Source organism: Ovis aries, chromosome 8 (assembly GCF_016772045.2).
Source record: "Ovis aries strain OAR_USU_Benz2616 breed Rambouillet chromosome 8, ARS-UI_Ramb_v3.0, whole genome shotgun sequence".
Classification (NCBI taxonomy): domain Eukaryota; kingdom Metazoa; phylum Chordata; class Mammalia; order Artiodactyla; family Bovidae; genus Ovis; species Ovis aries.
Window position 1 is genome coordinate 26,944,838 of NC_056061.1, and position 25,017 is coordinate 26,969,854.

Below are 25,017 nucleotides of genomic sequence, written 5' to 3' on the forward strand. Positions count from 1 at the left end.
GAACAGTATTATTAGTCTGCTCTTTAGTGATGGATCTTCATGATGAGGATGATGAAGTTGTATTTTATAGCCTCTTAAGATGGCAGGTAATAACGTAATAAAAATGGCTATTGAAAGGATATATTCCCATTATCCAGAAGGCTAACTTGTGTCGAAGGAAACCATCCCTGAATGGAGTCAGATACAGGAGACATTACTATATATTTTTTTCATTTAGTAATTTATGAAATGGCATCCGAAGAGTAATTTTACCTGATAGCTTGTCTACAGAATGTGATTCCTATGTTTAGAAGACTTCTAAACACTGTACTTTTCTATGCTGTCCCATAGTCTGTGTGTTATTAACTTTAAAAATACTAAGTGGCATTAAGTGGGCAAGTATGAATATACCTCTCACAAAAATTAATTCACATGTACAGATGGCAAAGCATTATAAATATTACAGTCTTAGAATCTAGATTAAAACTATATTATAGTTTTTCAATCTGTAGAATCCAAGTAGAATCATCTTTAACTGGTTATTTGAAGTAGTTAATAAAACTCTGAAAGATGCCTCAATTTATCTTGGCATGGTGGAGTTGGGGCAGCATCTGAGTATGTTCAGATCATTTCTCTTTACTGGTGTCACGCAGTGCTTGTATATACTTGTATTTATCAGCTTCTAGAAATGGCAACCCACTTCAGTATTCTTGCCTCGAGAATCCTGTGGACAGAGGAGCCTGGTGGGCTGCTGTCCATAGGGTCGCACAGAGTCGGACACGACTGAAGCGACTTAGCATGCATGCATGCGTTGGAGAAGGAAATGGCAACCCACTCCTGTATTCTTGCCTGGAAGAATCTCAGGGATGGAGGAGCCTGATGGGCGGCCGTCTGTGGGGTTGCACAGAGTCGGACATGACTGAAGCGACTTAGCAGCAGCAACAGCAGACCTTACCACTTCTTGAAAACACTGAAGCTGGTATCTTTCAGACAAAAGTTGAGTTTTTCCAAATTATTTTGTGTAATCTGTACTGTTTAGACTGACAACTCAAAAATTCTAGTCATTATGTATTTGATTGCTTTAAAGAAACATATCACTGTACCTGATCATGATATTATTTTATTCTATCACATCTTGAGTGTTACGCCTTGTATTAGATTATCAATTGAATGCTTCAGCAATTAAATTACTAATAGTGGTTAGAAAGGCTTTTGCCTGAATGTAAAGAAAATTCATTGTTTGCTGAGTTCCCCAAGTTTATCTTGATCAGGAAATTTACAAGTAAATGTTTTTTATTTGACTTTCAGTCTGTTATGTGATGGTATAGCTGTGCCGTGTTCAGTGCTCAGTCGTGTACAACTCTTTGCAACCCCATGGACTGTAGCCTTGAAAATTTTTTTTATATGTAGGTTGTGATTATACCAAGAACTTATAACTAAAGAAATATAATAAATATGTACAAAAACTTGTTTTTCTTCCTTCATAGATATATGGGCAATAGGTTGCATTTTTGCTGAACTGTTGACTTCAGAACCTATTTTCCACTGTCGTCAGGAAGATATAAAAACAAGCAATCCTTTTCATCATGATCAACTAGACCGAATATTTAGTGTCATGGGATTTCCTGCAGGTAATTTTTTTTTTTTCAAAATAATACTTGAGTCATATTTCAAAAACGTTCTTTTTGAAAAGGATATTTTAAGTATTTCTATGTATATTTTTAAGCTAAAATAACTAGATTTCTGATAAGTAACATTATTTCCTGTAACAACATTCAGTATTTTTTTTTGCCTAAGATAAAGACTGGGAAGATATTAGAAAGATGCCAGAATACCCAACACTTCAGAAAGACTTTAGAAGAACAACGTAAGTAATACCATATTACATACAAGTAACATCCAGTGGGAATATTTAAATGAATCCTTTTAAAAACCAGATAGATTATTGTTTAAACCAGAAACGTAGATGTTAGTATATTAATTATGTTTATGATTTAAAGAAGATATTTCAAATGTTGTTAATGTATATGCCAGGCTTAAGCAAATATTTATTTAAAAACTTCTAAGAATTTAGGGGTCAATAGATAGTTTTAAAGTCTCTTCTGTTTAGCTTGGAAAGGGGCTCAGTTCAATGGTAGTTCCGTCTCTATCTGTGTCATGAGTTGTGTCTGAAATGCTGGGCTAGGCAGCCAATAAGGGCGGCAGGAGGAAGAACACATGGCTAAGATCTGAGGAAAACTAACTGGTGGGGATGTGGATGCCGAGTGGGAATGAGAGGAGTTTGTTATAAATACGTGCACCTAGAGGAGAAGGTGGAAGAGAGTCTCTTTTGGGAAATGTCACAGAGAAATTTCAGGACAGGAATGGCTTGTAGGAACAAAAGCAGACCTCATAAAGCAGCAGCGAATGGCACTGATCATTTTGGGCCTCTCTTTCACACAGTCCTAGGTAGGGGTCCTTGCCTCCTTGCAGCTCCTAAATAGAGCGCTGACATTGCTCAGGTGTCTGAGTTGGGCTCTCTTCTCACCCTAGACATTTCCCTAGACAGTCTCTGTGATTTTGATGGCTACAGCGCACCATTAGTTGTGCTGATGGTTCCCAATTTATACATTCTACTCCGATTTCCTTACCAAGTTTCAGACCCTTGTATCTAACTGCTTTTTGGAATCCCAAATTGAGTGTCCCATAAATACTTCAAAATAGGTGTCCCAAACTGAGCTCATCATCTGTCCTCCTAAACTTTTCCTCCCGCTGTATTTATCTTAGGAAATGGCTCCATGATTTACCTAATTGTTCAAGCTAAAGACCTTAAAGATGTCCCTAATCCTTCTCCTCTCTCACTGTCTTCCATTTTATCCCCTAGTGTCCAAATGATTAGCAAATCTAGTAAATTCTTTGTTTCAATATCCTTCAGATCTCTGTATTTCTCTCCATCTGCCCTGCCACTATTATAGACCAGACCTCTACCCTCTCTCTCACCTGGGATCCTGCATTGGCCTCATAAGTGGTATTTCTACCCTCAGTTTTCATTCTGACTCACTGCCTGTTCTGCAGTCATCGCCAAAGGCACAGCTGAGCATGTCAGTCTTCACGCTGCTCTCAGTTTTTAAATATGGCTTACAAAAGCCCGGGCGTCTACATCACCAAATTTATCTCCTAAACCTCTGTCCACTTTGTACTCTGTGGGCTGCACCTCATAAATTTCTTTAAGATCCTCAAAACCCCTGAGCGTTCTTGGACCCCTGGATTTTTACACATGCTGTTCCCTCAGTCTGGGACGTATTGATACCATCCTCCCACCCATTTCATCAGATAACTCCTGCTTATCCTTTCTATCCTGAGGAGGTCTCCCCTTGTCCTTCTAGTCAGATGCTTCCCCTCTGCAGTCCGGTGGCATATCCTGAGCTGCTGCTCTCAGCACACATCACTGTGCTCGACAGTTGGCTTTTGAACACTTATCTGCCTTTCCCTCTAGAATATGGATCGTGCCTATTTTATACACCATTATAGGCATCTCCAGGGCCTAGTATATAGTGTGTGTTCATTAGTTACTTGTCAAATGGGTATTAAATGAAAGTGGTTCAAGTAATTGAAGATAAGCTGGTAATATAACAGAGAAAATTAATTAAGACACAACATTTTATCTTAGTATTTAAAGGAAGAGTTTTACATAAAATGATAGTATTTACAATAACCAGAAATAATAGGAGAGAAATTTAGAAAGATAAATAAAATTTAATAAAAGAGTAACAGAAAAAGTTGAGAGATAAGAGCCCATACTTTCTAAGCAAACAATTTTATCCACATAAAAGCTGCCTGCTAATACATAACACAAAAAGGAATTTATTAAAAATTAGCTAAATATAATCCAGTTTACATACAAGTCACTAAAGTATAATAAAAAATTCCAGATAATATTATTACAAATGACATTAAAAAGTAAACAAATAACTTGTTTTCATTATATCAGATAAAAAGAACCAAAAAAATTACCCTTGATGTGAACTGTGAAGGGTAACAATAGAATTTTTTCTGTAATCTTTCCAAAGTGTCAGCTCTTGTTAGCTCATTAGAAGGCAAGGTGAGAACAGAATTAAAAGGAAATAAATAAGTTGACTTTAAAAAATTGAATGTTTGAATAAACATGCTGATAAAATGCTTTATAATGTATATAGAGAGTTTTAAAATTGTTCAGCTCCTAAATTGTAGTAAATCTAGAAGAGGATAATACAGAAAATGACAGTTTACCCTATTTGTAACACTACAAAAAATAAGAAACCACAATGGGAATCTAGCAATAGGATTTTTCAACTTCAAGACCTTTTACATTACAATAGAAACAACCTTAGAATCTAGAGTTAACTCAAGAAATCAGTTGATTCAACATAAAGACCAAAACTATGTTGACAGACTCTATTTCTACATAAACCTTAAAGTTCCATTTAACCATCACTAAACTTAATGGTTACCTTGCCAAAAAAGTATTCCTGGTATCGGAGGAAAATAATTTTTAAGTTAATATACATGGCAAAGATTTTCTTAAAAATACCTGGTGTTGGTAAGTGTATAATAAAATGGGCATTCTTACTTATACCTACTGGGGAGAATGAATGCTTCTCAGACATTATGTCTGTGGAATCTCAGACATTCCACCGACCACCTGGAGACCTTGTTAAAGATGCAGATTCTGATTCAGAATCTGGAATAGGGCCTGAGTACCTGCACAGAATGGTCTCTGTTTCTAAGGCAAACTATTCAATATCACAGTAATCCAAGTCTATGCCCCAACCAGTAACACTGAAGAAGCTGAAGTTGAACGGTTCCATGAAGACCTACAAGACCTTTTAGAACTCATACTCAAAAAAGATGTCCTTTTCATTATAGGGGACTGGAATGCAAAAACAGGAAGTCAACAAATACCTGGGGTAACAGGCAAATTTGGCCTTGGAATATGAAATGAAGCAGGGCAAAGGCTAATAGCGTTTTGCCAAGAGAACACACTGGTCGTAGCAAACACCCTCTTCCAACAACACAAGAGAAGACTCTACACATGGACATCACCAGATGGTCAACACCAAAATCAGATTGATTATATTCTTTGCAGCCAAAGATGGAGAAGCTCTATACAGTCAGCAGAAACAGGATCAGGAGCTGACTGTGGCTCAGATCATGAACTCCTTATTACCAAATTCAGACTCAAATTGAAGAAAGTAGGGAAGACCACTAGACCATTCAGGTATGACCTAAATCAAATCCCTTACGATTATACAGTGGAAGTGAGAAATAGATTTAAGGGCCTAGATCTGATAGATAGAGTGCCTGATGAACTATGGACGGAGGTTCCTGACAATGTACAGGAGACAGGGATCAAGACCATCCCCATGGAAAAGAAATGCAAAAAAAGCAAAATGGCTGTCTGGGGAGGCCTTACAAATAGCTGTGAAAAGAAGAGAAGCAAAAAGCAAAGGAGAAAAGGAAAGATATAAGCATCTGAATGCAGAGTTCCAAAGAACAGCAAGGAGAGATAAGAAAGCATTCCTCAGTGATCAGTGCAAAGAAATAGAGGAAAAGAACAGAATGAGAAAGACTAGAGATCTCTTCAAGAAAATTAGAGATACCAAGGGAACATTTCATGCAAAGATGGGCTTGATAAAGGACAGAAATGGTCTGGACCTAACAGAAGCAGAAGATATTAAGAAGAGGTGGCAAGAATACACAGAAGAACGGTACAAAAAAGATCTTCAAGACCAAGATAATCACGATGGTGTGATCACTCACCTAGAGCCAGACATCCTGGAATGTGAAGTCAAGTGGGCCTTAGAAAGCATCACTACGAACAAAACTAGTGGAGGTGATGGAATTCCAGTTGAGCTATTCCAAATCCTGAAAGATGATGCTGTGAAAGTGCTGCACTCAATATGCCAGCAAATTTGGAAAACTCAGCAGTGGCCACAGGACTGGAAAAGGTCAGTTTTCATTCCAATCCCAAAGAAAGGCAATGCCAAAGAATGCTCAAACTACCACACAATTGCACTCATCTCACATGCTAGTAAAGTAATGCTCAAAATTCTCCAAGCCAGGCTTCAGCAATACGTGAACCATGAACTTCCAGATGTTCAAGCTCGTTTTAGAAAAGGCAGAGGAACAAGAGATCAAATTGCCAACATCCACTGGATCATGGAAAAAGCAAGAGAGTTCCAGAAAAACATTTATTTCTGCTTTATTGACTATGCCAAAGCCTTTGACTGTGTGGATCACAATAAACTGTGGAAAATTCTGAAAGAGATGGGAATACCAGACCACCTGCCCTGCCTCTTGAGAAACCTATATGCAGGTCAGGAAGCAACAGTTAGAACTGGACATGGAACAACAGACTGGTTCCAAATAGGAAAAGGAGTATGTCAAGGCTGTATATTGTCACCCTGCTTATTTAACTTCTATGCAGAGTACATCATGAGAAACGCTGGACTGGAAGAAACACAAGCTGGAATCAAGATTGCCAGAAGAAATGTCAATAACCTCAGATATGCAGATGATACCACCTTTATGGCAGAAAGTGAAGAGGAACTAAAAAGCCTCTTGATGAAAGTGAAAGAGGAGAGTGAAAAAGTTGGCTTCAAGCTCAACATTCAGAAAACGAAGATCATGGCATCCGGTCCCATCACTTCATGGGAAATAGATGGGGAAACAGTGGAAACTGTGTCAGACTTTATCTTTTTTGGGCTCCAGAATCACTGCAGATTGTGACTGCAGCCATGAAGTTAAAAGACGCTTACTTACTCCTTGGAAGAAAAGTTATGACCAACCTAGATAGCATATTGAAAAGCAGAGACATTACTTTGCCAACAAAGGTCCATCTAGTCAAGGCTATGGTTTTTCCAGTGGTCATGTATGGATATGAGAGTTGGACTGTGAAGAAGGCTGAGCGCCAAAGAATTGATGCGTTTGAACTGTGGTGTTGGAGAAGACTCTTGAGAGTCCCTTGGACTGCAAGGAGATCCAACCAGTCCATTCTGAAGGAGATCAGCCCTGAGATTTCTTTGGAAGGAATGATGCTAAAGCTGAAACTCCAGTACTTTGGCCACCTGATGCGAAGAGTTGACTCATTGGAAAAGACTCTGATGCTGGGAGGGATTGGGGGCAGGAAGAGAAGGGGACAACAGAGGATGAGATGGCTGGATGGCATCACTGACTCAATGGACGTGAGTCTGAGTGAACTCCGGGAGTTGGTGATGAACAGGGAGGCCTGGCGTGCTGCGATTCATGGGGTCGCAAAGAGTCAGACACGACTGAGCGACTGAACTGAACTGAACTGAACTGAACCTGCATGCCTAGTGCAGGCTTTCCGGTGCCCATGCTACTGGTCTGAGGGCCAGGTTCATGTAGCAAGTTCTAGAGCACACACAAAAGGCTTTGGCATGTACTTACCCTTTGACTTAATAAATCTAAGACTTTATCCTGAAAAAGCATCAAAGCAGCCACACATAGCTAAGATGAGGCACCTAAAGGCTTTCATAGAAGTTAACTGCCCAAAATCGCACAACTGGTAAATGACTGAGTCAGGGTCTGGGAGGGGCCTCTGATTCTCACCTGCCATGCAGTCCTGTCCCCCTGAATGTGTACCAGATTTAGGATCTGTACTTTGTAAGTGCTGTGAAACAAGTATCATTAGTAACAGTAGAAAATGTTCAACCCGTACAAATAAAAAGCTTAAAGAGCGTTTGGCAAGAGAAAACATTTATAAAACAACATTAAGGACAACTTATATATACTATGATTCCAATTTTATTAAAACAAATACCTCTTTGTGTGTATATATATGTATGCACAGAAGAAATGCCAAAGGAAAAATATCAAATCTTGATAAGAGTTTTTTAAATTGCTTCCTAGCTTGATTATGAGTGTTTTCAAATTTTTCTTTATACTTTTTTATATTCTCTAAATTTTTTACCATAAACATGTATTACCTGTTTCTTGACCTTTTAAATTTGAAATATTTCATATGTAGGAAAGAATATACATAATGAAAATATGTAGTCTATTTAGAATAATAAAGTGAATACCCATTTACTCACCCCTCAGCCTGAGCAGTTGATATCCTGATATAGAATATGTACCTAGGAAGGAATTGCTGGATCATAGGATAGTCACATTTTCAGCTCTAATGGTTAATGCATTATTATTTTCCAAAGTAATTCTAACAGTATAAACTCTTACATGCGGTGTGTAACAATTCTTATTTATTTTTTACACATTTACCAACATTTGGTTTTGTATTCCTTTTTAATCAGAAAACAAAACAAAACAAAACAATGGCTTAAATGAATACATACCTCATAGGAAAACCAACCTTGGAACCTTCCATTAAAAGATGTCAATTGCGTGAATGTCCTCAATAGTGTGTGGATGTCATGTCTTTGCAGGTACGCCAACAGTAGCCTCATAAAGTACATGGAGAAACACAAGGTCAAGCCTGACAGCAAAGTATTCCTTTTGGTAGGTGCATCTCTCCAGAGTGGGAAGGTGATCCTTAGCACAGCTCTCACCCCACCCCACTTACTGTGAAATTGTCCCAGCTCTTCCTCCTCTTCAGGAAAAAAAGGAAACTGGTGGATGCTGGGGCAAAATTAAATCTTTTTCCTTTGAGATATCACCCTTGACTTTTAGCCTTGTTTCCAGTGGTTTACCAGTAGGAAAAAAAAAAAAATTCTAAAACGGCTTTACTGCTAATCATTTCTGTCAGTTTCACATAAATGTGTGTAGTGTATTAATAAACGGGCACCTGATGTTAATTCTGTTAGCCATTAACACAGTCCAAACATTCCCCTGGAAGCAGACTTTCCCGTGCTGTCAATTTCTTATGTGTTATTCTAGCTTCAAAAACTCCTTACGATGGATCCAACCAAGAGAATTACCTCCGAGCAGGCCCTGCAGGATCCCTATTTTCAGGAGGACCCCTTGCCGACATTAGAGTATGTATCCTTCCTTTTCTGTGCACTTTGCTCCAGGTTGAAGGTGTGCGGTGGTGGCTAAAGGCAAGGGAAGCACTTGTTACTCGAGTCTTTTATTTCCTTGGTTAATACCACCTCGGGAAACACTAGCCGAGAGGTCCTGTACTTTGAAACAGGCAAAGCTGTAAAGAGGTGTGAATGAAAACAAGTTTACGGAATGATCATTAGTCAGTTTTACAGACAAAAACTAAAGCTGAGAACAGATGGGACTTTTATTATAGATCGGTCAGCCAGAACAGTTTACACCAAACCAGTAGGGAACTGAGCTTTTAAAATTCTGTGTCTCTGCTGCGTTATTATACTTCTCCATTTCCCCATCCTTATTATACCCACAGATATAAATTGTGCTTGGACTTACTGATATTAGAGGTACAGCTTTTCTTGAGAAAAAAATTACTTTCATTGTTGAAGCAAATACACGGTCAGCTCTTTTTAGTGCTGATGAAGTTTGTGTGGAGAAATTTCTGTGTTACATATGTCAACTAGCTAAACGCAGTTTTAAGATGTTATTGAAAGGGGCAGTTATACTAGTGTAAAACTCAGATGACGAATTGTTCTTTTCTTATTGCTTAAATTGTGTTGAGAGGCATACCAGCCACAGATGAAGAGTAGGAAATTTTTTTAAAAAGTGGAATTTAAAATGCACAAGGTCAATCATGTTATAGATTTTAGGTCATGACATGTATTTTTTTTTTCCTTCAATGATTTGTAGTGTGTTTGCTGGCTGCCAGATTCCATACCCCAAACGAGAATTCCTTAATGAAGATGAACCTGAAGAAAAAGGTGACAAGGTATAAATTGCACTTAGGGAAGGATAAATGTAGTAATTCCTATATATTTAACTGCATTTTATTTAATTATGTATTTACTTTATTGTAGATGTACTCTGCAGTTTGAAATATGCATTCACAGATGAATGAACTTCCTGCTTTGTTTCACAGTCTACTTTATTCCCCGATTCTTGATGCTTGCTTTGGTTGGTTCAGTGCCACTGCCATCATTTTATGCCGGCTGCTTTTAAAGCATCACTCCATGCTTTGATTGTACTGACTCCTCCCCACACAGCCGTTCTTTCTCCAAATTGACTGAAAAGACTGTTAGAGCTATTTCAAGGAGTGGCGCTTTCCTCTGGGCCTGTGTCTTCAGTGGAATGTCTGTCCCTGACAGGGAGGATTACTGTGCAATCTAATGAACTTCAGAGAGCGAGTCCTCTTTGGGGCTCTGTACTCACCTTCGGGGGTGCTGTATTCCCTGGCTACTCCCTTCTCCAGGCATGCCAGTCACTTTGGTGTCCCACGTAGGTCTCTTCCCAGGTTGGCTGACAGTCTCATATGCATATCCTACAATGACAGGCGTGATTTCGTTCCATACCAAGCTTGCCTTTTTTTTTCTCTTTTCATAAGAACCAGCAACAGCAGCAGAACCAACATCAGCAGCCCACAGCCCCTCCACAGCAGGCAGCTGCCCCCCCGCAGGCACCCCCACAGCAGCAGAACAGCACCCAGACCAACGGGACTGCAGGAGGTGCAGGGGCCGGGCCAGCCGGAGCAGGGCTGCAGCATAGCCAGGACTCCGGCCTTAACCAGGTGCCTCCCAACAAGAAACCGCGGCTGGGGCCTTCAGGCACAAACTCGGGCGGGCCTGTTATGCCCTCAGATTATCAGGTACTCCCCCTCAATGTTGTACTTTTTCATGTTGACATACTGTTAGAAAACAAAACTCAACTGAGCAAATTTTAAAAGGTCTCATTGGCTGTATTCAGTGATTCATGTATCAGGTAGCCGCTCATCTAGCATATAGAAAAAGGCTCTGAAGAGCTGTGCGAAATGGAAGACTTCTGGACTTCTGTAGGTAGGAGGAGGTGGGACAGGATGTTACTTCAGCAGAGAGCTGATCGTGTCAGGCCAGGGCACCTTCCTCTGGGGACTGCAGGAGTCTACCAGGTAGATTACTTCTCAAGTGCTGAGTGGAGACTGCAGACTGACTGGGGAGAGTGCATTCCTGGGAGGGGCTGAAATTGCACTTAGGTTAGGTATTAAGTTTCAGTTTGGTTACATGGGCTTAACACAAATGACTCCATTCTGAGCCTGTTGTCTCTTTTTTTAGCAATACATTTTATGAAATGGTAAGTATACATATGGACTTTCCAGGTAGCTCAGTGGTAAAGAATCCGCTTGCCAAATAAGAGATGCAGGTTCCATCCTTGGGTCGTGAAGATTCTCCTGGAGAAGGAAATGACAGCCTACTCCAGTATTCTTGCCGGGAAAATCCCATGAACAGAGGAGCTGGTGGGCTGCAGTCCATGGGGGTCACAAAGAGTCAGACAACTGAGTGGCTAGACAACAATACTTAAAATAGATCCTTTTAGAAATAAGCAGTGCTTAACTCTAAAGTTTGATTTTACAGTCCTAGTCTTTCTAGGGCATTATGTGAAAATGAAGATTTTTGTCATTTCATGTAATTGCAAGATATTTTGTTTCTTGTTTATCTTACAACCCTGAGGAAGGAAGGTGAGGCAGGCAGCTCCTCCTCAACATTTCTCATTTTACCCTTCCAGCTGTCTGTCAGGTGTGGGTCTGAAAAAGACCCCTAGATAAGCAGTTGAAAGGGAGAGGAATGGTGCCTTACTGTGAACAAAGTAAGCAGCATACTTCAGAAGGATTTGCCATTACTGGGAGGAAATAATCAGCACATAGCCACATGGCAGAAGAGACAGGGACAAAGAGTTGTCAGGAATAACTGTTAAATCTCACAAGAAATAATTCTGAGACAAGAAAATACATTTGTTGAGATTCAAACAAACTACAACTGTATTACCATTCAAGAAATTAAAGGAAGAAACCCTAAGGATTGATGTTTGGAGAGACAGGTAAAAATACAGGTGAAAACTGTAGGGAATCTTGGGGAGGGGGGGGAGTGTTTTCAAGGTAGTAACAAACTTAAGATCTAAGAAGGGAAACGAAAGACTTTAAAAAAAGATTTAGAACCACAGTCCTTCAGGGAACTGGTGGAGAAGGAGCACGTAGGAGAGAGATAATAGAAAACAAAACCACAGGCAACGAAGACATAAACTCACTGATTAGGAACTGGAAACCAGAGAAACGTTAACAAGAAAGACATAATAAATAGCTGTTTAAACTGGCTTTACATTTTGAATATCTCAACACAAATACTTTGAAAACTTCTCTTGGAAGATTCCCTGTAAGCAGCCGAGTATATAATAGCACTTCTACTGGTTCCAATTAAACTAATCAAGACATCAGTTTGGCCTGCAAAGCAGCTTGCTATTTGGTTAGTAGTCACGAACATATTTGAATTTTACTATAAAGTCAGTTTTCCCCCTAACGTTAGTTTATTCCTATTGTATTATATGAGCAACAAACCTTTATCATATACTAGCACATCTTGGTGTCTCTGATTATGTTATATTAGACTGATTATAGTCAATCATGGACAGATTACTTAACTAAGTATATTTACTCCTTTCAAATCTAGGAGTTCTTCAGATGTTTCTCTTTGTCTATACTGAGCTGTCTACTTAAAAATAAACCAGCATCTCTGTGACATGGATAGCTTTCTCAGCTAATTAGTTGGAAAGATTAGCATGAAGGGTGAGGATGAGAGACCTCTTTGCAGCTCTCATAGTATCAGCACTGCTGCTGCTGCTGCTAAGTCGCTTCAGTCGTGTCCGACTCTGTGGGACCCCATAGACGGCAGCCCACCAGGCTCCTCTGTCCCTGCGATTCTCCAGGCAAGAATACTGGAGCGGGTTGCCATTTCCTTCTCCAATGCATGCATACATGCTAAGTCATTTCAGTCGTGTCCGACTCTTTGTGAAGCTATGGACAACAACCCACCAGGCTCCTCTGTCCACGGGATTCTCTAGGCAAGAATACTGGAGTGGGTTGCCATTTCCTTCTCCCAAATTTGTTTTTTATCCAGTATGGAGGAGCTATTGTGCAGAGTCTAATCTGCTAAAGTAAAAGCAGTCATAGGCAGCCTAACAACTGTAGGCCTTGTGAATGGAAAGAACTTTTTTTTTTTCCATAATAAACTTACAGTAAATGTTGTTAGGATTTGTCAAGACTTCTTACAACAATATGACCAAGAGTTGTGTAACAGAGGAAGGAATTAAGGGGCATTATTTTTAACCAAGACTATCTTATTGCCCTGTTTTCTTGGACCAGATGTTGCAAATCCAGTTCGGCTGCCTCTCGTGCACTGAGTGGGGCAGCCTTGCTGATTTGTCCTTCATTAAACCCACCAATGCCACCTCAAGGTCATTTACATTTTAAACTTCAAGTAATAGCTTTATTGGGCTTCCCTGGTGGCTCAGACAGTAAAGAATCTGCCTGCAATGCAGGAGACCTGGGTTTGATCCCTTGGTTGGGAAGATCTCCTGGAAGAGGGCATGGCAACCCACTCCAGTACTCTTGCTTGGGAAATCCTATGGGCAGAGGAGCCTGGCGCGCTACAGTCTGTGGGGTCACAAAGAGTCAGATAATACTGAGCGACTAACACTTTCACAATAACTTTATTACATAGGATCTTGTCATGCTTTGCTCACAGGAAGAACCAGTCTTCTGGGCAGAGCCAAAGACACAGCTGCAGTTAACGCTTATAGTTAACCAAGCACTATATTCCATTTCTATAGATGAATTTTTCTTTTACGTTTTTTTTCATATTTGTTCTTGACACCATGAAGATGAATGTTTCATTTAAGGTAATAAAAATACACTGAATTGAAATACATTTGTCTCAGCCTTCTCGAGGGAGTTTTCACATACTTTTTTTTTTTTTTTTTTTAATTCTAAATGTTATCTGAAGCTGATTTTAAAAAAGCACCTATTTGCTGCTACCTTGTCTTGCTTTGTCAAGTAGGTGGTGCTGCTGAGGCTACTCTAGCCTCTACCTGAGGAAACTCTTTCCTAAAAACGATTTCTTAGTCACAGCTTTGTTATTTATAATGAGAAAATTAACAGCACATCAGTATACATTATGAACACCACTGGATCAAAATGCCAAATTGATTCTTCCTGTTTGCAAATCTCAGTTATGCAAAGAATCTCTAACCAGAATTAGTCAGCATCAATTTCCCCTCTACTTCTCATTGCCCGTGTGGCTTATCTTCCAAAGACATCCAGCCAGCTTTCGTGCATGCCAGCACAGTGGTAGCAGGCTATGATGTGAAATCAGCAAAACGTACTGACACATGAAATTAGCTGTCAGCTACCATGGGTCAGAACCCACAGCTTCTGTGTCCTGTTGCGGTGAACATCTTGAGCTGCTCTCGTACCCCATAGGTCATCCCCTTTTCCTGTTTCCTCTCCTAGCACTCCAGCTCGCGCCTGAATTACCAAAGCAGCGTCCAGGGATCCTCTCAGTCCCAGAGCACACTAGGCTATTCCTCCTCGTCTCAGCAGAGCGCACAGTACCACCCATCTCACCAGGCCCACCGCTACTGACCGGCCGCAGCTCAGAGCACAGACTCCAGCAATATGATGTCTGCATTGAAGAGAACCAAAAATGCAAGCTCTGATGCTGCCAGCCACTTAGGAGGAAAACTACTTACGGAGCATTTTGCAAGACTGACTGACGTCTCTTCTTTAGTGACTTAAAGAAGATGTTTGTGAAGTTTCCCCAACAGCCTTTCCCTGCATGTGTCCCATTGAGACTTCTCTGATAAAGCGTCTGATCTAATCCCAGCACTTAACTTCTGTAACCTTCAGCATCTTTGGGAAGGATTTCCTGGTGCACCTTTCTCATGCTGTAGCAATCGCTATGATTTCTCTTTCCAGAGCTCTTTTATTGGGATTTTACTGTTTTAGAAACAAGACTCCAGTGGTATATAGTTTTATACTTCATGAACTGAGCTAGCAACACAGGTAGATATGCCCCTCTCACAGCACTGCGTGGTTTTCGAAGAATACAACTCTTTTGTTCATGGAAGTCTTAAACCGGAACTGTTACTGTCCCAAAGTACCTTACGATTACATTTTTATTTATCTAGTTTCAGGGAAGGTCTAATAAAAAGACAAGTGGTGGGACAGTGGGAACCTGCAACCAAAAACAGCCTAGATCTTTGCAGTTACTATGCTTTATGCTATGAAGAACTAAAACATGGTAATTTTTATATAATCCTTCATATGGAACTTAGTTCCCAGAATCATCTTATTCTGAATAGTATTCAGTAATTAAGAATGATAATTTTAAACTTCATGTAGCTTAAGTCTACTTTAAAAAGGGTTTTAAGAGCTTTGATGAAATACAGTCCTCTGGTGACCCACACCAGAAAACTGGAGAGAGGATTAACTGCACTTGGATTTCTTTAAGAGTAATGCTGATCACAGGATGTATTGCTTCCCTTTGAAGGGAAAGCTTTTCTTGTGTATTGTACATACAGCTGGCTTCTCTAAAGAACTGTTGGTTTCTTCACATCTGGGTCAGCTTGAGTAACTTTCTTACATAATCAAGGGTACTCAAATAGAAGCCTGCAAATTAATCTGCTTTTAAAACAGAAAGCAGTGTTCTCCATTCGTATTTGTGTTAGACATAGAGTGACTATTTTTAAAGCATGTTACAAGTTTAGGTTTTGTTCATGTTTCAAGTATGTATGATGTATGCATAATTTTGCTGTTATTACTGAAACTTAATTCTATCAAGAATCTTTTCATTGCACTGAATGCTTTCTTTTGCCCCTAGGAGAAAACTTAATAATTTTGTGCCTAAACTATGGGCAGATAGTATACGACTATATTATCTAAGTACATATTTACATTTCTATGATCTATGAATTAGAGGCTGAGTTTGCTCTTAGCCAGTGAGTTCTTTCTTAGCCAGCATAAGGAAGCTCCCCAGAGTCCCACAGAAATGTAAAGACTTAAGAGCTTCCATTGTAATGAAAGGGGCAAGAAATTTGTGTTCTTCTAAATGCTACTAGCAGCACCAGCCTTGTTTTAATGTTTTCTTGAGCTAGAAGAAATAGCTGATCGTTGTTATATGCAAGTTATATGCATTTTTTTTACTCTTCCTTGTGAACTTATCTACCTGGTTATCTACTCTGGGTCCATACACAAGTAAAATAAGATTTTAGACAGAAGCCAGTATACATTTTGCACTATTGATGTGATACTGTAGCCAGCAAGGACCTTCCTGATCTCAGCATAATAATGCTTATTAATAACGAAGACTGTGTAGGGATGCTGATGAACACGGACGATGAAACAGTTGACGTGCTCCACTGGAAGGAATTGATTGTCTCCATGGTGATTTACTGCTTCCGCTGTTAAAAATGAGAAACTAGTAGCCCTCTGTATAATGTAGCCACCTGTGTGAAGTTCTGTCCTGGGCCCTGAAGCCTCTGTGTCATCAGATCTTCACGGTACCCTCCCCCTGTGTCCAGGTCATGCTGGGGGAGATGGGAAGGGCAAGACATATTTCCTGTCCTTGAAGAGCTCATGACTGAGTCCATGACAGGAAGCCTTCCTGGGATGACAGGCTTATAAATGAAACCATCTTAGAACATGAGGTCTGTTCGTTTACTTCTAAACCCTCTTGAAGAGAGTTATTATCCCAAGTTTTGCCCTATAATAAACAAGCATCATAGAGAGGTTTCTTTGTTTATCTACCTTCAAGAAAAGCAACAATTAAGTATCACCACAGTCATTAATATATATTTGAAATGTTAACAGCAGCCTTTCAACAATTGGGTGGCCCCTGTAGACAGAATATACTCAACTAAGTTGAGTTTGTAGGAAATCACAGTGAAAAGAGAAGCTCTGTTCCTGCCCTTGAGAGGGGCATACATTTAGTAAAAGACAAACCCAAATATGTGTATGAATCAAAATATCATGCCCTTTAATACACTTTGATATAAACCCTTGTGATGTGTGCTTACATGATCACAGGACTACCTTGCTTTCTTTGCATGTAGTGAATTTTAGTGGCAGAACTGATACAGAAGCTGGTAGGGATTTTATCAGTTGATCCCATTGTTCTTCACACAGGGTCCAGCCAGATATGCCCATTACACACGTGACTCTTTCTGGTCACTGCACTGGTACTGGCCCTTTCCTCCTGTGGTCTTGCCTCAGAGTTGGTGATGCCCACTGGTGCCCATTACCCTTTGAAATAATTTTGGTTCACAATTTCCTTTTCCTTGTATAAGGAGAACAAAGCCTTTAACATAGTCATGGGCCCTAAAACTGTGGGCCCTTGAAGGAAACCTGTGAAGATCTTTGAGGTTAAAATTTACTTTTGTGTTCCCCAAATAACCACATTCCTCTTCAAAAATTTATTACGATCGGTGTCCCCTGAGAATGCAGGGTGGACATCCAAACCAGGGGAAGTTACTGAAAGGAAGGGAGGAATCAAAGCAAAGGTTTTCTGCATTTCATATTGCAAATCAGTTTTTGAGTTAGCTTTTTTGGTAAGGTGTGTATTTAGGAAAAAATATTCTCGAGTTTCAGGACAGCTGAGCTCACAGGTAAGGCAGCCTGGCGGCAGTACTGACACTACGAGGCTGAAACAATCCTTATGCTGAAGTAGATCATGCAGGAACATACAGAAACCAAGGACATGTATATTTTTATATCTGTGTGGTTTTAAAACTTTAGTACTTAGAATTTTGGCCTTCTGCACTACTCTTTTGCTCTTGTAAACACAATTTACATTTAAGAATGGAAAGGGATGACATTTACTTACGTGTTCACTGCCTCATTCCTGGAGAAGCAACTGCTAGTTGTATGCCTCTATAATGATGCTGTTTTCTCTGCTGAAGAGAAGAGAAAAAATAGTTGAACAATAAGACTTGCGGCTTAATCTGCGTGGAATGCTTGCATGTGACAAACTGTACAATGAAGGAATAGTCTATGAAAACTACAAATCCTAACCTCTGTAATGTTATCTTTCTGGGGAATGGAGAAAGGCAGTGAAATGGCAGACTAAAGGAAGCTTGAAGGATTCAAGTATAAATAATATTTTATATAAAACGTAGCTGTTTAGGTTTCCTTAATCTTCAAGAATAGTCACAAATATCATAAGGCAAAGTTCATTGTTTTAGGGTTTTTAAAAAATGTGTTGTACCTAAGGCCATACTTACTCTTCTATGCTATCACTGCGAAGGAGTGATATGTATGTATTATATGAAAAAAATCCTTAATGCACTGTTATCGCCTAAATATTTAGTAAATTAATACTATTTAATTTTTTTAAAAATTTGTCTGTGTAGACACTAAAAGTATTACACAAAATCTGGACTGAAGATGTCCTTTTTAACAACAATTTAAAGTACTTTTTATATATGTTATGTAGTATATCCTTTCTAAACTGCCTAGTTTGTATTTCCCATAATTCCTGTATGTGAAGTGTACCTGTTCTTGTCTCTCTTTTCAGCCATTTCTCTGCACGCATCCCTGTTTGTACGACTTTAGACATGACTTCGTATGCTTTGCACACACACTGGGAGGTGTGCACTGAAAGCCAGCTGCCCCCCAGCGGGGCCTGCTCCCCGGGGTGCAGGACAAGCTTGCAGCTTTGGAGCCAAGTGTTTCTCGCTTTTGAGTTTTCCTGACATCCTTCTTGAAATGACTGTTAGAAATTAATTACATTGCATTTATTTTATATTCTTGGTTGTAATAAAATTTAATTGACTTTGTGTCACTGTGGATTTTTTAAGTGTAGGAAAAACTCTTGTTACAACAAGTTTTAGTGTTAAAATCTGATGTGTGTGCCTCGAAGCTTTTCAGATTACACTTGTCCTGCAGAGATGCAGAGTCTCCTTGTGAGCTGCAGTAAGTTATCTTATTTAGGATGCTTATGATGTCACAAAACCAAAGAGGCAAGGCTTGCAAATACCTCAGAAGCAAAATTACAGTTTTTTAAACATCTCTAGGGGAGATACCCTTTAAAAAAAAAATGAAATTTAGAAAGATGTTTTAGAGAAAGCAAATAGGCAGCGTTTTGTGGGAAGAGTGGCCCTGGAAGTTTCTTTTATGAGGATATTATGTTGTGCCTGGCTGCCCCCTCCTACAATTTACTTGATGAATCGTCTATGGTTATTCCAATGGGTAAAGTCATCATGGAGTGAACTGAAGAATGTTTAAGTGACATAAGCATTCAACATAAAACTTGAACTCTGGACTTCCTTGCTGGTCCAATGTATAAGATTCCATGCTCCCAATGGAGGGGGCCTGGGTTTGACCCCTACTCGAAGAACAAAGATCCCACATGCCACAACTAAGCCTGTGAACCACAACAAAGATCCAGTGCAGTCAACATAATAAATTAAAAAAAAAAACTTGAACTCTATTTAAAACAGATATTGCTTCACCACTTGACACAAACTATATTTAACACTGTGACACACACAGGATAGAGCTGCTCTTGGGGAACAGTTTGACCACAGCTGCCTTTCTAACCAGCCACCTGGGTAAGAGAAAGTGGATGACCGCGCAAACCCCTTATCACTCCTGGGAAAATAGCTTGAAGGTATCGGGCTATCTCCCTAGCCATCTGTAAGTTCTTTGTGGACAAGGTCTGGGTTTTATTCTTTCACTCCCAGCACCTGGCATGATGCCCGACACAGCAGATAATATGGTGAGTCATTAGCATCAGCTCTGTACATTGACATGATTCCTTGATACACCATAATTGTGTATGGACAGGGAGATGAACCTATATATTTTTGTTCTGTGAATAAGGAAAAGGCATTTCTTATTTATTTGTTGTTGAGGTATAGTTGAAGTACAATATTATGTAGGTTTCAGGTGTACCACACACAGTGAATCATAATTTTTAAAGGTTATACTCCATTTATAGTTCTAGTGACTATTATTTCCTGTGTTATACAGTATATCCTTGTAGCTTGTTTATTTTATAGTAGTTTGTACCTCTTAATCCTCTACTCCTATCATGCCCTTCCCCCGTCCCTCTCCTTTCCTCACTGTTAACCACTAGTTCTCTGTATCTGTGAGTCAGTTTCTTTTTTTTAAACATTCACTAGTGTGTTGTATTTTTTAGAGTCCACATATAAGTGATATCATACAGTTTCTGTCTTTGACCTATCTCATTAAGCATTGTTGTTCAGTTCCTAATGGTGTCCTACTGTTTGCCACCCCATGGACTGCAGCACGACAGACTTCCCTTTTCTTCACTGTCTCCCAGAGTTTGCTCAAAATCATGTCCATTGAATTGGTGATGCCATCCAACCGTCTCATCCTCTGTTGTCGCCTTCTCCTTTTGCCTTCAGTCATTAAGCATAATGTCCTCCAAGTCTATCCATGTTGCAAATGGCAAAATCTCATTCTTTTTTGAGTATTATCCCATTATATATATAATACATAATGGGATATATATTATACATAGATACATCACCATGTTTATCTATTCCTCTGTTGAAGGACACTTACGCTGCTTCCATAGCTCAGCAATTTTAAGTAATGCTGCTCTGAACACTGGGGTGCATGTATCTTTTTGAATTAGCATTTTCATTTTATCTGGATAGACAGGAGTAGGACTGCTGGGTCATATGGTATTTCTGTTTGTTAGTTTTTTGAGGAAATGCCATACTTTTTTCACAGTGGCTGCACCAATTTCCATTCCCACCAACAGTGTACAGGGTTCCCTTGGGGCACTATTTTCTTAAAATAGGTTCATATCTTATATTTTTGGTTCCAAAGTCATAATATCACTCTAGAGGAACAAATAGTTCAAACAGTATTTGAGTAAAAGATTAAGCCAAGTTAGCCGTCTTCTTTAGAAGCCACTTTTCCTTTGGATCTTGAAGAGGAGGGCATCTATATTAAAACCTCACACAGCATTTATCTAGCAGGTAGTAGAAAGACAGCTTGGACAAGCACCACACAAACAAAATAGGAACATTTGTTCATTTGATCTAAATGAGAGAACAGAACATAGGGGAAAGAAATGAAAATACTGGCCTAAAACATTAATATATATTTAGCACATTCCTTGCGACTTTTCACTTTCTGCTCTTCAGACTTTCAGAAATTTTTTCACACACGCTATTAAGGACTGGATGTCTGTGTCCTCCCCTGATTGTTATGTTGAAGACCTCATCTCCAGTGTGGCAGTGTTGGAGATGGTGTGTTTGTGGACGTAACCAAGGTTAAATGAGGTCACATGGGTGGGCCCTGGTCCAATAGCATCGGTGTCCCAGTAAGAAGAGGTGCTAGAGTGCACGTGCCCGGGCTCCCCCTTCTGTAGCCCTGCTCCCTTCTCCCTCCTCTTCCTCCTCCTTTCTCTCTCCCCAACCCCTCTTCCCACCATGTGAGGACACAGCCAGTAGGCGATCATCTGCAAGCCAGGAGGGCAGTGTTTACAGAAAACTTGACTCTGCCAGACTGATCTTGGACTTCCCGGCCTCCAGAACTCTGAGAAAATAAACCTCTGTGATTTAAGCCACCCAGTTTATGGTATTTTGTTACAGAAACCGGAGCAAACTAATACATACTTTAGACCAAGAAGTGGGCTGTGGCAGTAACAAACACCTAAAAATATAGAAGGGGCTTCAGAACTGGGTAGTAGGTAGAGGCTGGAAGACGTGTGTGCTAGAAACAAAACATTAAGGGCAGTTCTAGTGAGGGCTCAGAAGGAAAAGAGAACTGAGGGAAAGCTTCCATCTTCTTAGAATAAAGAGTGTAAGTAATCATGAACAGAATTCTGGTAGGAGTATGAACATTAAAGACCATTCTGGTGAGTTCTCAGATGGAAATGAGAAACAGGAGAAAGGAAATTGGAAACTGAAGACGCAGCAATCCTCGTTACAGAGTGGCAAAGAACTCGGCTGAACTGTGCTCCAGTGTTTTATGAGAAGTAGAATTTTTGAGCTATGAAATTGCTCTTAAAAGATCTCTCTTGTGGTGGGGAAAATGGACACAGAGAGCACGGTAGAAGGAATACTGAGGAGAAAGAAGACACTTGAAACACTGCAGACTTTCGCCTTCCTCGGGTCTTGTCTCCCGCATTTATTCTCTTGTATGCATTGGTTGGTCCTGGGAGTCCCTCTTTGAAAGATCTGGCGCTTCAAGAAAATGCTAACATGTAACAAGCTTTTCTTTTGGTTGTAAGATTTACCTAAATTGATGGAAACCTGCAGACCTTAAGTTATAAACAAGATGTTCAAGATTTGACTGAATTCAGCTGCAGGTGCCATATTTTAGTTGTAAATGTACGATTAAATATCTACCGGCATAACTCACAAGCAGCAGTATGAAGACATCTTAACTATACAGTTCAAAGGACTCTGAGAACTTTCTAGGTGCGCGTGTGTGTGCGCTCAGTGTCCAACTCTTTGCAACCCCATGGACTGCAGCCTGCCAGGCCCCTCTGTCCGTGGAATTTTCCCAGTAAGAATATTGGGTGGGTTGCCATTTCCTACTCCAGGGGATCTTCCCAACCCAAGGATCAAACCTGTGTCTCCTGCTTTGGCAGGGAGATTCTTAGCACTGAGCCACCTGGGAAGCCCATATATCCTTATAACAAAGCCCAAATCAAGAAACAGGACAAATTCATCACTCCAGAAAACTCCCTCCTTCTCCTTTCTAGTTAATACCCCCACACTCACAAAGGCAACCACTGTTCTGTTTTCTATCACCAAATATTAGTTTTGTCTTTTCAGAATTCCATTTAAATAGAATCATGCAGTTTGCACTCTTTTGTGTCTGGATTCTTTGGCACAACATCATGTTTTAAGAGTTACCCATATTGGATATATCAGCTTGTTTCTTTTTATTTCTGATAATATCCCATTGTATAACTATACCACTATTTAGTCATTTGTCTATTGATGGACATTTGGAGTTCTTTCTGTTTGGGGCTACTATGAATCATGCTATTATAAACATTTTTGTGTAAGTTTTGTTGAGAACATATATTTTCATTTCTTTTGTAGAAAGAATAGCTAGAAATGGAACTGGTACATCACAAGATATATTTTCTCTTTAAAATAAGTTGCCTAAGAGTTTTTCTAATTTTATATAATTTTCTACTCTGAGTAGTTCATGAGAATCCAGTTGCTTTGAAATTCAGTAACATTTAATATTGTCAATCTTCTTGTAAGTTAACCAATGCTTTCTTATGTCAGTCTCCCAAATTAATAGAAATAAGAACAAACATTAACAACTGGGACCTAATCAAACTTACAAGCTTTTACAGAGCAAGGCAAACCATAAACAAAATGAAAACACAACCTACAGAATGGAGAAAATATTTGCAAATGATGAGACCAACAAGGGATTACCTTCCAAAATATACAAACAGCTCACAACTCAAAAATAAAAAATGGATAGGAGACCTAAACAGACATTTCTCCAAAGAAGGCATACAGATGGTCAATAGGCGCATGAAAAGATGCTCAACATCACTAATTATTAGAGAAATGCAAAGCAAAACTACAACGAGGTGTCACGTCACACCAGTGAGAATGGGCATCATCAAAAAGGCTGCCAATAATAAACGCTAGAGTGGACGTGGAGGAAAGGGAACCCTTCGACACTATTGCGAGGAACGTAAGCTGGTACAGCCACTACAGAGAACAGTATGGAGGTTCCTTAAAAAACTAAAAATAGAGCTACCATATGACCTGGCAATCCCACTCCTGGGCATATATCTGGAGAAAACCATACCTCAGAAAGATACATGCACCCCAGTGTTCACTTTAGTACGATTTACAATAGCCAAGACATGAAGGCAACCTAAATGCTCATCAACAGAGAGATGGATACAGAAGATGTAGTGTGTGTGTATATATATAAAATGAAATATTATTAAGCCATAAAAATAACAAAATAGTGCCATTTGCAGCAACACAGATGGACCTAGAGACTGTCACAATGAATGAAGTCAGAAAGACAGATATCATATGATATTGCTTACACATGGAAATCTAAAAGAAGGGTACAAATGAACTTATCTACAAAACAGAAAGAGTTTCCGAAAACAAAAGCAACCTTATGTTTCTAAGGGGTGAGGAGGGGAGGAATAAATTGGGAGGTTGGGACTGACATATACACAGTACTATATGTATATATAAAATAGATAAGTAACAAGGACAGAATGTATAGCACTGGGAACTCTACTCTGCAATGACCTATACGGGAAAAGAATCTAAAAAGAGTGGATGTATGTATAACTGATTCACTTTGCTGGACACCTGAAACTCATACAACATTGTAAATCAACTATATCCTAATAAAAATTCAAAAAGCAAAAACCATGCTCTCTTCTCAAGATATGATTAATATGATTTGTTTTACTCATGATATGCTTACATGAATCTTAACTAGTTTAAAAAACTGGGCTGAATACCTAAATAGACATTTCTCCAAAGAAGACGTACAGATGTTGGGCATATGAAAAGATGCCCAACATCACTAATTATTAGAGAAATGCAAATAAGAGCTACCATGAGGTACCACCTCATGCCAGTCAGAATGGCCATCACTAAAAAGGTGACAAATAACAAAAGCTGGAGAGGATGCGGAAAAAAGGAAACTCTGTTACACTGTTGGTAGGAATGTTAGTTGGTGCAGCTACTAACAGTATGGCAGTTCCTCAGAAAACTAAAAATAGAATTCCCATATGATCCAGCAATCCCATTCTTGGGAATATATACAGACAAAACCATAATTCAAAAAGATACATGCACCCTCCACCCACTATGTTCATAACAGCACTATTCACAATAGCTAAGGTATGGAAACAATCTAAACGTCATTTGACAGATGAGTAGATAAAGATGTGGTACAAATATACAAGGGAATATTACTCAACCATAAAAAAGAAATGCCATTTGCAACGACATGGATACAACTAGAGATGATATGCAACTAGAGATTCACACCAAATGAAGTTAAGTCAGAAAGACAAATACCATATGATATCACTTATATTTGGAATCTAAAATATGACAGAAACCAAAGTGGAAAAGAATATATAAAAATGAATGTATCATTATATGTGTAACTGTATCACTTTCCTGTACAGCAGTAATTAACATTGTAAATAA

The 25,017-nt window shown here is 39.4% G+C and overlaps 1 protein-coding gene across 5 annotated transcripts in view; it reads left to right on the forward strand.

Moving 5' to 3' along the window:
- Nucleotides 1–18,645, forward strand: part of CDK19 (cyclin dependent kinase 19) — a 169,648-nt gene extending 151,003 nt beyond the window's left edge. For all 5 annotated transcript variants that reach the window (XM_004011205.5, XM_060419498.1, XM_027972369.3 and 2 more), the window contains 7 exons: nucleotides 1,467–1,610; nucleotides 1,777–1,846; nucleotides 8,403–8,475; nucleotides 8,854–8,951; nucleotides 9,703–9,781; nucleotides 10,394–10,654; nucleotides 14,324–18,645. In XM_004011205.5, coding sequence (XP_004011254.1) covers nucleotides 1,467–1,610; nucleotides 1,777–1,846; nucleotides 8,403–8,475; nucleotides 8,854–8,951; nucleotides 9,703–9,781; nucleotides 10,394–10,654; nucleotides 14,324–14,455 — 857 coding nt within the window. In that variant the 3' untranslated portion in view covers nucleotides 14,456–18,645. The remainder of the gene's footprint in view (nucleotides 1–1,466; nucleotides 1,611–1,776; nucleotides 1,847–8,402; nucleotides 8,476–8,853; nucleotides 8,952–9,702; nucleotides 9,782–10,393; nucleotides 10,655–14,323) is intronic.
- Nucleotides 18,646–25,017: the final 6,372 nt, after the last annotated feature.